The sequence below is a fragment of the Rhinichthys klamathensis genome, unplaced genomic scaffold (assembly GCF_029890125.1).
Source record: "Rhinichthys klamathensis goyatoka isolate OS25496 unplaced genomic scaffold, OSU_Roscu_1.1 h1tg000005l_1, whole genome shotgun sequence".
Taxonomy (NCBI): domain Eukaryota; kingdom Metazoa; phylum Chordata; class Actinopteri; order Cypriniformes; family Leuciscidae; genus Rhinichthys; species Rhinichthys klamathensis.
Window position 1 is genome coordinate 3,502,787 of NW_026606558.1, and position 12,367 is coordinate 3,515,153.

General features: G+C 38.2%; 1 protein-coding gene across 3 annotated transcripts; it reads right to left on the reverse strand.

The window, feature by feature from the left end:
* Window positions 1-2,119: 2,119 nt before the first annotated feature.
* Window positions 2,120-12,038, reverse strand: nr2f2 (nuclear receptor subfamily 2, group F, member 2). Of its 3 annotated transcripts, none has more exons than XM_056255538.1 (3): window positions 11,799-12,038; window positions 6,459-6,986; window positions 2,120-4,627 (listed from the first exon to the last, which is right to left on the reverse strand). In XM_056255538.1, exons 1-3 carry the CDS (start codon window positions 11,836-11,838, stop codon window positions 4,353-4,355), a joined length of 843 nt encoding a protein of 280 aa, XP_056111513.1. In that variant the 5' UTR covers window positions 11,839-12,038; the 3' UTR covers window positions 2,120-4,352. The 3 variants fall into 3 exon arrangements, with proteins under 3 accessions (XP_056111513.1, XP_056111496.1, XP_056111504.1); XM_056255521.1 differs by lacking the exon at window positions 11,799-12,038 and adding an exon at window positions 8,014-9,242 and having other exon boundaries at window positions 6,459-7,004; XM_056255529.1 differs by lacking the exon at window positions 11,799-12,038 and adding an exon at window positions 8,014-9,238.
* Between the last annotated feature and the right edge of the window lie 329 nt (window positions 12,039-12,367).

Genomic DNA, 12,367 nt, shown 5'->3' on the forward strand with positions numbered 1-12,367 from the left:
TTTTTTTAAAAGTTAAACCAACAATATATATATATATATTTTTTTTTTACAGTGAATGTCGACGTGTTTTAGTCTTTTAGTTTAAAATGTCTGTTTATAGACATAATAGAAATGTTATAGAATCAACGGAGAAACGGTTAGGAATCATTTGTTGTTGGCTCGGTTGGCCAGCCATATCCCATAGTACTTTTTCCATGAAGAAATAAATAAAAGTGACATTGTACTGAGGGAGACCTCATTAGTTCGTTGTCCGACGCTAATAAAAGAACAGAAGTGCAAATTATAGAGTTCAGCCTCAACACACGCTCTGTCAACTAAAATCAAGCCTGTGAAGCCATGATCCAAATTACTACTAACCTGCTCTGGTAAGCCTATCAAAGCAAAACGAGCATTTAAAGCGAACAAACTGTCAATTCCTCTTTGACAAAATATACAACACAAGATCTAGTGTACGGTGGAATTTGTTGCACAGACTTACATTCTGGAATTAGTTTTTTTAAAGCATGTAATGCCAACTACTAATAGTATCTGGAGTAGTTAATAGGTCTCATCACTGTGTCATAATTGCAAGCCTTCCTCTGCTACATGCATTAGCGCTCTCATCAAACACACATCCTGGACCACGTTTAAAACAATAACAAACACCCATCAATCATTTCCGGTCATCTAAACAGGCCTTTACCAATAGCCCCGCAACAAACAAACTTTCCAGGATTACGCTATAGGCTATAACTCTTGCCCTCCCTAGTTTAAGGGTAGAACTCTGAATCTTTACTGATAAAGTAGCTAAATAAATAAATAGAATTTATATGGAATATAAATAGCGTTATATAATTTAATAGCTACGATGTTATTGTTATTATTATCATTGATGATATTTTTGTTTTTATTATTATTACGCAGTTGGTTGGGGAAAAATCAATGGAGGCAGTGGTCTGATTTCCATTATTTATCAGCCATCATAAGTTACTTTAGCCTATCCTCAGTTTGTCTGATCTAATATTAAAACTAGGTGTCTTTGGGTCAGGATGTTACTTATTATTTTCTCAAAGCTATACCCAAGAACTAGAATTTGTAAAACGAAGCCTGCAAATTCATTGTATTTTAGGGAGAAACTAACGAGTTCGCTATGGCCTTGTTAAATTGGGCTGAAAAAGAAAAGTAAGTTTTAATTACACTGGCTATGAAAATATTAAGTATATCTCTGAATTTTAGGACTCTTGGACTCCTGACAAAAACTTTAACACGGTTGCTGTCTAGCTTTTTTTGGGCCCTTGGTGTCGATTGAGGGGCCTTTTCTCCCTGCAATGTGGTTTCAATTACAAGACATCGCTTTGCTCCGGGGAGCCGTATAGCTTGCGTTGGATTGCAAGACGCCATATTGACTCAACTAATAGGACACCAAGTTGAAGGCGCAGTTTACAGAATAGCTTCACACGCTTGGTGTCCTCTAACAGATAGCCCTAAATGTGACATATAAAATACTGCTTTCGAGGTAGAACAAACAGTGGGCTGCATTTTGTCATTTGTCACGCTTACAACAAGATGGCATTTCATTTGACATGTATTGAACGTCCAATGTTGCATTTCATCGCGACTTCAGTTCCGACGTGCCAGTACCTGCTCTGAGAAGATTTGATGTATTTAGATTGAAAGTGATACCCAACAAGGCAATGAGCAAGAACATCTGCGCATATACACAAAATCTATACCTGGTAAGTTGGGATGACATGATTCTTGAAATTTCCTTTTTTTTTTTTTATCAAAGATGTATGAATGGTGATGTGTAAAAAGTAAAGTGTTAGAGGGCAAATCAAAGCGATATTTCACACTTGAAGCTGCAGCACTTTGCACGTGTATTTACATAGCCAAATGTAGACGTAACCTGGACAATTTCCCATGCCAAACCTCGGAGTTATACCCTCGCACCCCCAACCCTCTCTCTCTCTCTCTCTCTCTTTCTCTCTCTCTCTCACTCTCTCTCTCACACACATACACACACACACACACTGAAACACACACCCGTAAACACAAGCAGTTTGAGACAGAGCATGATTTCACTGTCCGATAGAACAGACATATTTGTCCGCCAGTCATGAATAACACAACAATGAAAGCCTTTTGATTTCAAATTCATAAATTATAATTTAATACCAAGAACAAATTTACAGCAGAATGCTTGTTTACAATAAGCTAACACAAACAAACAAGAATTGTTTTCAACTATAAACTTCCACACACACTCACGTATATCACTTGCAATTAATAATAATCAATAATAATAAAAAAGTATCTATACGTTATCAATACCCTGCAGTAATATATTTTATATATTTATATAAAAACGTGGGTCAGTTTAAACTGTTCATAATTACAATCATGTATCATTCACTGGTCCATATGTGGCAGAGAACAGCCCAAATAACTGTTCAATCAACTACACAATATGATCCCTTTTTATCCAATCACAACATGGTGTCTTGTGTGTTGAAGAAAAGCCTCAAAACAAGGACGAAATTGCAAGCTTTCACACATACACACACAAGGCATCTGTTACAGACCGAAAAGGAGCAGAACACCAAGTCAAAATAGCCACCCCTTTCCAAACCAGCTCACCCTGTTAAGTGTCAACCTATCGTCGAACGTTTTTTTTTTTTTTTTTTTTTGTCTTTTTAAATACAAGGGCTAGTGTACTGAATGCACAGATTATATCTATACAGTCAAAAACATTTACATTTATATATATATATATCAAAGATAAAATAGGTTAGCGACCTGTGGCCATGCATTCACAGTCTAAATACATGAAAAAGAAAGGAAGAAAAAAAAAACATTTGTCTTAATATGTATGTACATTACAACCAGAACTTTCAGTGCTACTAGCTAAGTCTGTCACTCATTTGAAGACATTTGTATTACCGAAAAAATTGGCAACCACAGTTTTATTCTTAATCACATATACGTTGTATAAAGAAAAAGTCCTTGAAATTAATTGACCTATATTTACAAGAATACTGCCTCTACTTGTGTTTTTTCCCTCAAGTGAAATGAACAATTATAAGACTTACTTTGTAAATTCTAAGCGTGTTCCCCATGGTGTATAGACTTCAGTAACCGTTAATAACACATTTGCGCTGTACAGGCACTTTAATGCTTTTTAGTGTTGAGGGACATTTATAGGGACGTCTTATTAATACTGCTGCTTTATCATTAAAAGAATGATGACCCATCATCTCCCCCCACGTTCAAAATACAGTTTACTGTTGCAAAACACGTGAGCGAGAATTCGCATGTGCGCAACTTAATACATTTGAAAATATTAAGTGGGGGTCTCCTTAACTGTAAAATCAAACACTTTGTTCTACTATTTGCATTACAGGCTGTCGACCATCCCCGAATCCAAATATTTGAAGAAAAAAAATAAAAAATAAAATTGGAGACAGGTCAAAACTTTCAACAACAAAAATAACCGGTGACATTTTGCAAACACGTTTATGGCGCATATAACTAAATGATAGTTTTGCTCCTGCATCCATTTCGGGAAATTATGATTTAGGGAGTGTCTATATCAGGCAGAAGAGTGGTATGAAATGATGCATTACTAGTGCTCTGGCATTTTGTGGATATAAGTTTGAGTTGATTATGAAAATAATCCCTACTCTTGCTCATTAAGGGACATCGAGTAAGTGCGGTTGCAGCATTAAGCATAGCCTATATTGCTGTGGATTTAGTTTTAATTCTCGAAGAACGTCTTTACATTCCGAACTGTTTTAGAAGAAGCCATGGTTATTAGAAAAACAGCAAAAAAATAAAAAATAAAAATAAACAACTGCATACTACAGAATCACATAGGCCGGTTTGGAACCAGAAAGGAGAAACAAAAACAAAAAAATTACAAAAAACAGCTATAGATACATGGACACAGGACAATATAGCAATTTAGAAAAGGAACTTTTTTCTTCTTTTTCCTTAATCTTTCCAAATTGTCGCTTAAATGCACTTTTTAGTTTTGCTGTCCAGAAAGGATTATGAAAATCCTTGACTTATTTTCTTTAGTCTTTTTTTATTTTGTATTAATTTTAGTGGGTTATTTATTTCTTCATTTTTGTATTTTTTTTATTACAAAAACAACAAACAAACAAACAAACAAAAAAACATTAGAACCAACTGTTCAGAATGACACAGGGAGCAATCTCTGGATTTCGAGGCTTCACTGAATGTCTCAATTTTAAAATTCACAGTCATTGTATGAAAGTCTCTCTTCGTGAAAGTAAACTCGTGTAACAGCCGTTTCCTTCTACAAAAGAAGCGCTAACTATTGTAGTCACAGCCCCTTTGATCACTCCTTCTGCCTACTGAATCGACATGTAAGGCCAGTTAAAACTGCTCCCCGACAGCAACATATCCCTGATGAGGGTTTCAATTGGGGTTTTACCTACCAATCGGACGAAAAATAATTGCTCTATGACCGAAGACGAGACTGTACGGAGAGAGGGCAAGCGCAGTAATAACTTCCCAAATCGAGTTGGCTGGTTGGGATACTGGCTCCGAACGTACTCCTCCAGAGCGCACTGGGACTTCTCTTGCAAACTTTCCACATGGGCCACATCTGACAGGCCACAAGCATCTATAAGGAATGGAGAGATAATCAAATGCTTATTACATTAACAGCACACCTGGACAGTTCATTTACAAAACGGCAAGTTGTACAATAACACATAGGCTACTATTTCATTTAAGTACGCTATTACGTACAGCACAATACACATCATAAAACAAAAGCAATGTACAAAAATCACAAGTGCCATTCGAGCTACCTTTAGTTTACTAGAGAAGAGATGCATTAAAACTCTGGAGTTGTGCTGTTCGTCTTTTGAATTTTTTTTCTAATTGAGTGCATTCCATTGTACGAGTAACCACATTTTGAAAACCTTTTGAATCTTGATGCATGTAATCCCCACAAAAAGGACAATTTAGCAGCATGTGGGTCATAATATTATGGCAAAAAAAAGGAACACAGAAGGGCAATGTAAAAAATAAAATAATGTTAAGAAATTACAAGACTAAGTGCTAGCGTATAATACTATATCTGCCTTATTTTAGAACATTTAAAGACGCTGCGAAACCTCAAGTTCTGAACTTTTAGACAATACTGAAAGTTGTGTTTAAAGAACGACAACAAACTCGAAGAGCAAGCTTTCCACAAGAGGTGGTAGAAGACTGCAAATCAATAAAGCGATTGCAATTGCCCTACATGACATCAACTTTTAAAAATAGCATGTTAGGAACAATTCCGTTGATATTTTTTATTTTAGGTTTTGATTCATTTATATTTTATTGTTGTAGGGGAATATTTTCTGTAAAGAAATCAAAACAGCGCATACTGTGGTAATAGCCTATTTATTGTGCAACTGGTACTAAACCTTTCCCAGTCATAAATTTTCGAGAGAATATATTCGCCATTAAATCTGTAAAACTTTTTCGCTTTAGCTCTCTGATACACAAATAAAGAAAGGAAGTCGGGGTCATGACCCAGTTCTGGAACGAGTCCAGCATGTGTCTTGGATCCCTAGATCATCCTAACAAAACAAGGAAGAACTGTGAGCTTTTAACAACGCACAGAAATGTCTTGTCGTCCCTCCACAATAAAGGACGATTAAACAAAACTTTGGTGTTTATCGCAACGTGAATATATCTATCAATTTAAACGATCGGCTCCAGTGTGAAGCTGGGCTGTGATGTGTGTAAACGGAGCATTAGGCCTTTCTTCCCTTTCCTACAGCCTCACCCCCTCCCTTCGAGATGACATCCTTAATATCTGTCATTCCAAATAAATAGAAATAATTGATTGGCCTTCAATATCATATTATGTTGATGTATTGTGAAACTACAACAAATTATGATTAAAGCTACAATTTAGACTTTGTAAGTCGATAGTGCTCATTTTCTGACATTATTTGTATTTACATTTGTTTTTTTTTTTAATCAAAACTACGTAATAGGCGCTATGGTTGAAAGTAGGCTATATCTTCTATTATTTTTTACGCGTATAAATATATTTTGTTAATGTAGATTTACATAAATAATATGAATATGAATATTTTGGCTGTCACACAAATATTAATTCTGGCACCATTTAATTCTTAAAAATAAAATAAATTCTTAAGTGTTAAATAAAACTGCAGTGTTCTATTGAGGATACGTCGATGCCTTTAAAACATTTTAGTCAGATGAAATAATTTTACTTGTTACCTGATTTTTTTATCAGAGAGCTCTGTAAAATATTTACACTTACGTATCTATTATGACGTGCACGTTTTAATACTTAATGCTATCAGATACATAGGCTGAAACTAGCACGTGTTTCTAGATTTGAATTAAAATACTCCATTATCTTTACTGTACAAACACAATAAAATAGAGGATTAAAAACAGATGTTTTGAAAATGAAAACTTACCTGAAGTGAATAAAACGATGGCCTTTAAACAACTGTATTCAGCAGAGTCAACGTGCAAAGCTTTGAGCTTTTCTACTTGTTCTTGGAAGATCCTAATGTGGTCCATAAAGGCGACCACTCTGTCCGCAGACATGGGGGAGGCATGGAGCCCAGCCGCCGCCAGAAGTGGAGCCACATGGAGCGGCATGGAGCATTGAGCAGCGTTGAGCACAAACAACTCACTCCAGGTCAACCTCAAAAGGGCAACCTGGTCGGTAATCTGGAGGTCTGGGAAGAAGGGAATATTCCTGGCCCACTCTACCGCACTAAACAGCATCCTGGCTGCCAGTTCACAAATGTTCTCGATGCCCATGATGTTGTTGGGCTGCATGCATTGACTGCCATACCGAGAAGTTGGGTAGGGCTCCGCTCGTAGTAGTAGAGAGATATATCCGGATAAGTAGGAATGGCAGTGCAGTGGGTCCCCATTTGTCAAGGCGAACTGACCATGGTGTGGCTGTGTGGGTGGCATCCGTCCCCTTTGCACGGCTGCAGTAAAAAGAGAAACTGTAGATATTGATGCTTGAATTCTACAACAACAAAATACAGCTTGACCTTGTTTTTAGTTCACTTGTGGTGTGTTTTTACCACACAATTTGTTTAGGGAACTACACCAATAGCAATAATGTGATCAATTAGACTAGTATGTCCACTTGACACGTGCAGAACTTTTAAACCATCAAAGTGGCCTTCATGATTTTACTGTTAAGTGAAACTATTTAAAGACTAGGCTCTTGATATGCTTACAATAATGTTCTGCACCGTCCACTATACACAAAATAATTATAGTCCAACCCTATGTTTAAGTTAATCGAAAAATATATATTGGCAAATGGTTCATTTTAGTGTACTTGTACATTAATTTGTGTTTACGTTTCACAACATGAGCCCAGTGAATACATGCACAAAGAAAGGCACGAATGCTAACCCTTAACCTATTTAGCTAGCGACATAGTCAGTTCTGCTGTCTATTGAGAATCTGCGAGCGAACTGGGTGCTTGGCGGAACGATTATCCGAATAAATACTATAAAAGTGCAATAGTGATTATTATTTACTTTTCTCCTGGAGATGAGCGATGTCGATTGTGGTCTATCTGGAGACCCTAGCCTAGTGTGTGTGTGTGTGTGTGTGTGTGTGTGTGTGTGCGTGAGTGTGTGTGTGATTTTGACGCTGCCTCTCCATACTCCCTCGCCATAACTGCACGGCATATCTGCAGTGATATTATTAAAAATCAACACGAATGACCATATTTTCGTCGGCGAATAAAAGTGATAATCAATTTAACGTTGCGAACATGTAAAATGCGAAATAGAGGCTGTTCATTATTCGAGCATTAAGGGCGCCGTGATAACGCTCGGTCTCGAGCGCTATAGGCGGTTCCTTCGCGTGCTGTGGTCGGGCAGACTGAGAGAGAAGAGTCGGGGACAAAATACAAGGGGGACGTAGATTGCATGCATTTAATACAGCTAAATACAAAAGACAAAGACAGCAGTAAAACAACAAAAATCCGAATACCTTCCCGTCTCATGCCAACTTTGAGGCATTTTTTGAGGCGGCAGTACTGACACTGATTGCGATGGTGCTGGTCAATGGGACAATTCCTGTTGGCACGGCATGTGTAAGTGAGGTTCCTTCGTACGCTCCGTTTGAAAAAGCTTTTACACCCCTCGCAAGTGAACTGGCCATAGTGTTTGCCGCTGGATTTGTCCCCGCAAACCACGCACTCTATATGCTGTGGCTGCTGCTTTTCCGACTGCGTCGTCTGGTTCGTCGGGGTGGACTGTGTGTTGTTGTTCGGGGGTCCTTGAACGGGTGTCTGAGGGGTCGGAGGGGCAACCTGAGAGGCCGTTAGACCCAGCTGGCCTGGTTGAGGGGTCGGAAGGGATAGTCCTCCTTGGGCTTGCGATGAGAGGGTGCCCTGGGTCTCGGCCACATCGTCCTGGGAGCCTCTCCACACTACCATTGCCATATCTATCAGTCAACGTTAACAAAAACTTTTTGTTCCCCGTTTTTGGTTTCGGAATGCTTTGTTTGAAAAAAAAAAACAGTAACGAAGCACGGTGCCTTTATCACTTAGCAAGATAAAATAAATAATTCAGGATCGGCGCGGTCGGTTAGAGTCTGAATGTCCGTTCAAAGTTGCGTACCGACGGCAAACAGCAGTCTATTTCTTGACTGAAATAGCGTTACCTGACATGTGGTTAAAACTGAAGCAAAGACGAGCCGAGCCTTGCTCTTAGAGGCCAAGTCCAGGGGCACTTGCAGTCATCCATCCAGTAAACCCATCAAGGATAAAATGGAAAATAAACACGGCGGAAGAAGATATGAACAGAGCAGGACAGAGAACTTCACGCGTGTAGCGACGTTCGCACGCACAGAAACACGCAGCTTTCAACAATACTTGCGAAGCGCGAGAAGTTCCAGCGTGAAGTCTTGAAGAAAAACCAACAACTGGCCAAAAAATATTGCTGCTTCTTCCTTTTCTTCAGATGAGGTAGCGCTAGCAGCCGCGCGCAGTTGCAGCCAATGCTCGAGTCAAATATGAAGTCAACTCTCCGGCAAGCAGGACTGATAATATAACAAAAAGATCACAACCTATAGAACCTCCTTCATGCGCGTAAAAATAATAAGAGAGAGAACAGAGAATCAAAGTGATCAAATATGTTAAAAAGGGGGAGGTTAGGAAGTGACTGCGATTTGTAGGCGCTGGGCTGGCAGAATGCTTTCTCTCTGATCAGCTCACTGAGCTCTCTATATAGTGAACTTTGACACGACTGCTGCAACTTAGCACACGTTACCATGGTGATGAGTTGCCATATATGGAAAGTGACTGTGTTTGACTGGTCAGAGCTCACGGACCTCCCCCTGAACCCCATTGGCTAGTCGGCACTTGTGCTACTTGGTTCTTTGCCAAAGCCAGGAATAAGGGTCGAGGAGCCGCTTGGTCCTAAAGAGAGTAGGACACAGTTCGATGCAAAATCATCGCAATACATGTGTTCAATATTTAGATTTATTTCAAATAAAATCCACGATTGGAATATCTATTAAAACCGCTTTCCATACTACAGGGGTCCAAGGCTTTGCAAAATCAATATTATGGCTAAATCAAAATTAATACTATTTTTTTCAATAATATGCTACATTTCCTCTTATCTGGGCACTGAATTATATTAAATATCTCCAGGATGATAAAAATTCTGTTATGATATTTCACATTTTCAATGTGTGTTACGCATTTGTGTTACATTTATTGTATAGACTGGCCGCATTTGGTCAGATCCCATTTATCCGCATTAACGCCTCGTTATAAATCATGAAACTGCATATCATTTATCAAGTCAATAATGCACTGACAAATACATTTAAAACAGAGACAGTCCACGAGGGAACACGCAATGTACGCGAGAGGCTATTGATGCAAGTTCGCACAGATACGTTAAAGATAGGCTATGCGAAACACTACTTTGTAAGAAACACAGAGACAGAAAAAAATACTAAATGAATTAACAGTCAACAACAGTCAGAATTGGTGCAAGCTGTATCTCTGTGAATATTCTGTTTGCTTAATTTTATCTGAATATGAAGACCTCACATATTTAGCTACATTGCGTTTATTTTATATAGGCTACCAATCCATTAATTAGCCTATAGTCCAAAAGACTAATTATATTGGCGTAATACTTAGGCTATTATATTATCTTTAAGTCTTATATGCAAGTCGACTGACTTTACGTGCATATAGTTCCAAAAGAAAAAATAAAAAAAAAGAAAAGAAAAAAAAAGATTATGATTATTGACGTTTATATTGTTATCTACACAATTTACAGTACACGTACGGAAACTAGCATTAATTGTGACATACCCTATGTGTGTATTCTCATCATGACTACTAGCAATAAAGTAGCCTAATGAATATTAGTCGTAACTTATCATTATAATGCAATGATGTATAGCCTAAGTATATCGCAAGCCACACGGCTCTCAATAGCTACACTAAGTTATTTATGCAGAGATGCAGCATTCAATGTATTCTCAATCTCATACAACAAAAGAAAATGTTAGGATCACGGTGTTTTTAGGGCCTTTAGGACTCATAGGCTACATATATCTTAGTGGAGTTAATAAAATATCCCATAGCTTCCTCCAATTGATAACTGGTTTTAACAAATAATCAAAACGTTAAAACAAGCATGCAAACATAAGATAATAATGCTGCTCGTTGAGAAAGCAGAAGCCCAGAAGTCTTATGTTAATTGCCATAGATGTTCGCAGGGAGCCTCGGGTGGTCAGATGAGGGGTCTCCCTTTTCGCTCCTCGGGTTATAAGTCAGAGCACTTTTTTAAAAGCTCGCTTGTTGAAGTCTAGTTTCTCTGTCATCAGGGGTTGTCAGAGTTGGGTCCACTGAAAAACGTACAGTGCTAAATCACTGCATATGTTGCCTCGGAGGAAAAATGCTGAAGACTGGACGTACAACAGTATATGGGCGCCCCCTAGCGTTCGGATTATTTCTGCCTGAATCGCTCTTTAAGGTGGAAGAGCCATCTTAAATGGAAACTACATCGGTCGCTCGCCTCTCACATACACCAGAGTAACATGCGCCTATTTTAATCTGATTAATGCTTTTGAGATTTCCTTCTAATTGACTTGGACGTTGCAGAGGTGCGTTTGTAAGTCTCTACCGCACACTTTCTCCACAGTGTTGTTCACGCACGGGAGTATCGCAGCGTTTCGGGTAATTTTGTCCAGTTTATTGAAACGATCAAAAGTGAGCACCGTGCCTCATCTCCGACCATTCAAAAGCCAGTATGTGAACAAGGCAGCCGAAAGCAATAGGCTACCGCAGAAGTAAATTATAGCGTACCGATGCAAAGTGGATTTTACCCCAAGATCAAGGTGAGTGTTCATATTTTCACACTTTATATTGCGGACGTCTCGTATTTGCTTATTGTCTTTTTCAAAGCAAGAATACGACTAGTAAAGACGCACAGACAGACATGCATGCAATAGTACATCAGCACCACTTCTTAAATAGCAGCAAAATGATAAACAAAGACCAAAAAGACAGAAAAAATAATAATAATATATACAAACTTGCGATGATTAGCCTATATAGGTAATAAATGGAGAAAGAGTTCCGCTCAAGGATGCGTTTGCTGTAGACACAATGTCCATTTGAAAATAATTTTAATGAATATTGCGAATGAATTCACAACACAAGAAGCAGCAGGTTCACTTTAACACATTCCAGTTGATATGTAGCTACATGCTGAGTGAGATTTGATTCCCAACAATCAACATACCAAATGCATATGATGTTGATTCTTCTTCCCCGTGATGCATCCTCTCCTAAATGAAAGATATAGGCTACTTAGTCTTCTCTTTCTGTGCGAATCAACGCTCCACTGACGGATTTATACAGAAAAAAACGGCTCTCTGTTTATTTGAATGATTACTAAAACTTTATGGAGGGAAAAAAAGACAAACCGACAAGAAAAATCTAACTTTTCTGCGGCGCTTGAATCACATGTCAGTATTTAATATCCTAATAGAGTCGTGTTGATGACTTTGAAGATATAGATTTAAAAAAAAAAAAAAAAAAAAAAAAAAAGACAGAATATGCTCTTGTGCGTCTTTTTCTTTTCCACGGGAGGTAAAAAGCCTCCTTAGTGCAGCTGCTTTGTGTGGGCTGTGTGATAGAGAGAGGGAGGGGGTGAAGTCAGGAGAGACACCTGTCTGTTTATGTGCAAACTAGTAACAGTGATATGCCTTTGTCGTCTTTTCAATGGTTAAGTCCAACGTGAGGACATTATTAGTTCAATGAATTTCGATAATTGACGCAATAAACTTTTTCCCTCATGTAAATATTGTT

What these genes read in the sequence shown, in the direction of transcription:
- nr2f2 (XM_056255521.1), bottom strand. Translation starts at nt 8,467, where the DNA reads ATGGCAATGGTAGTGTGGAGAGGCTCCCAGGACGATGTGGCCGAGACC. An exon ending in AGTTGGCATGAGACGGGAAG is followed by an intron (nt 7,005 to 8,013) that starts GTATTCGGATTT and finishes CAATATCTACAG; the next exon opens with TTTCTCTTTTTACTGCAGCC. An exon ending in CATCGTTTTATTCACTTCAG is followed by an intron (nt 4,628 to 6,458) that starts GTAAGTTTTCAT and finishes CATTCCTTATAG; the next exon opens with ATGCTTGTGGCCTGTCAGAT.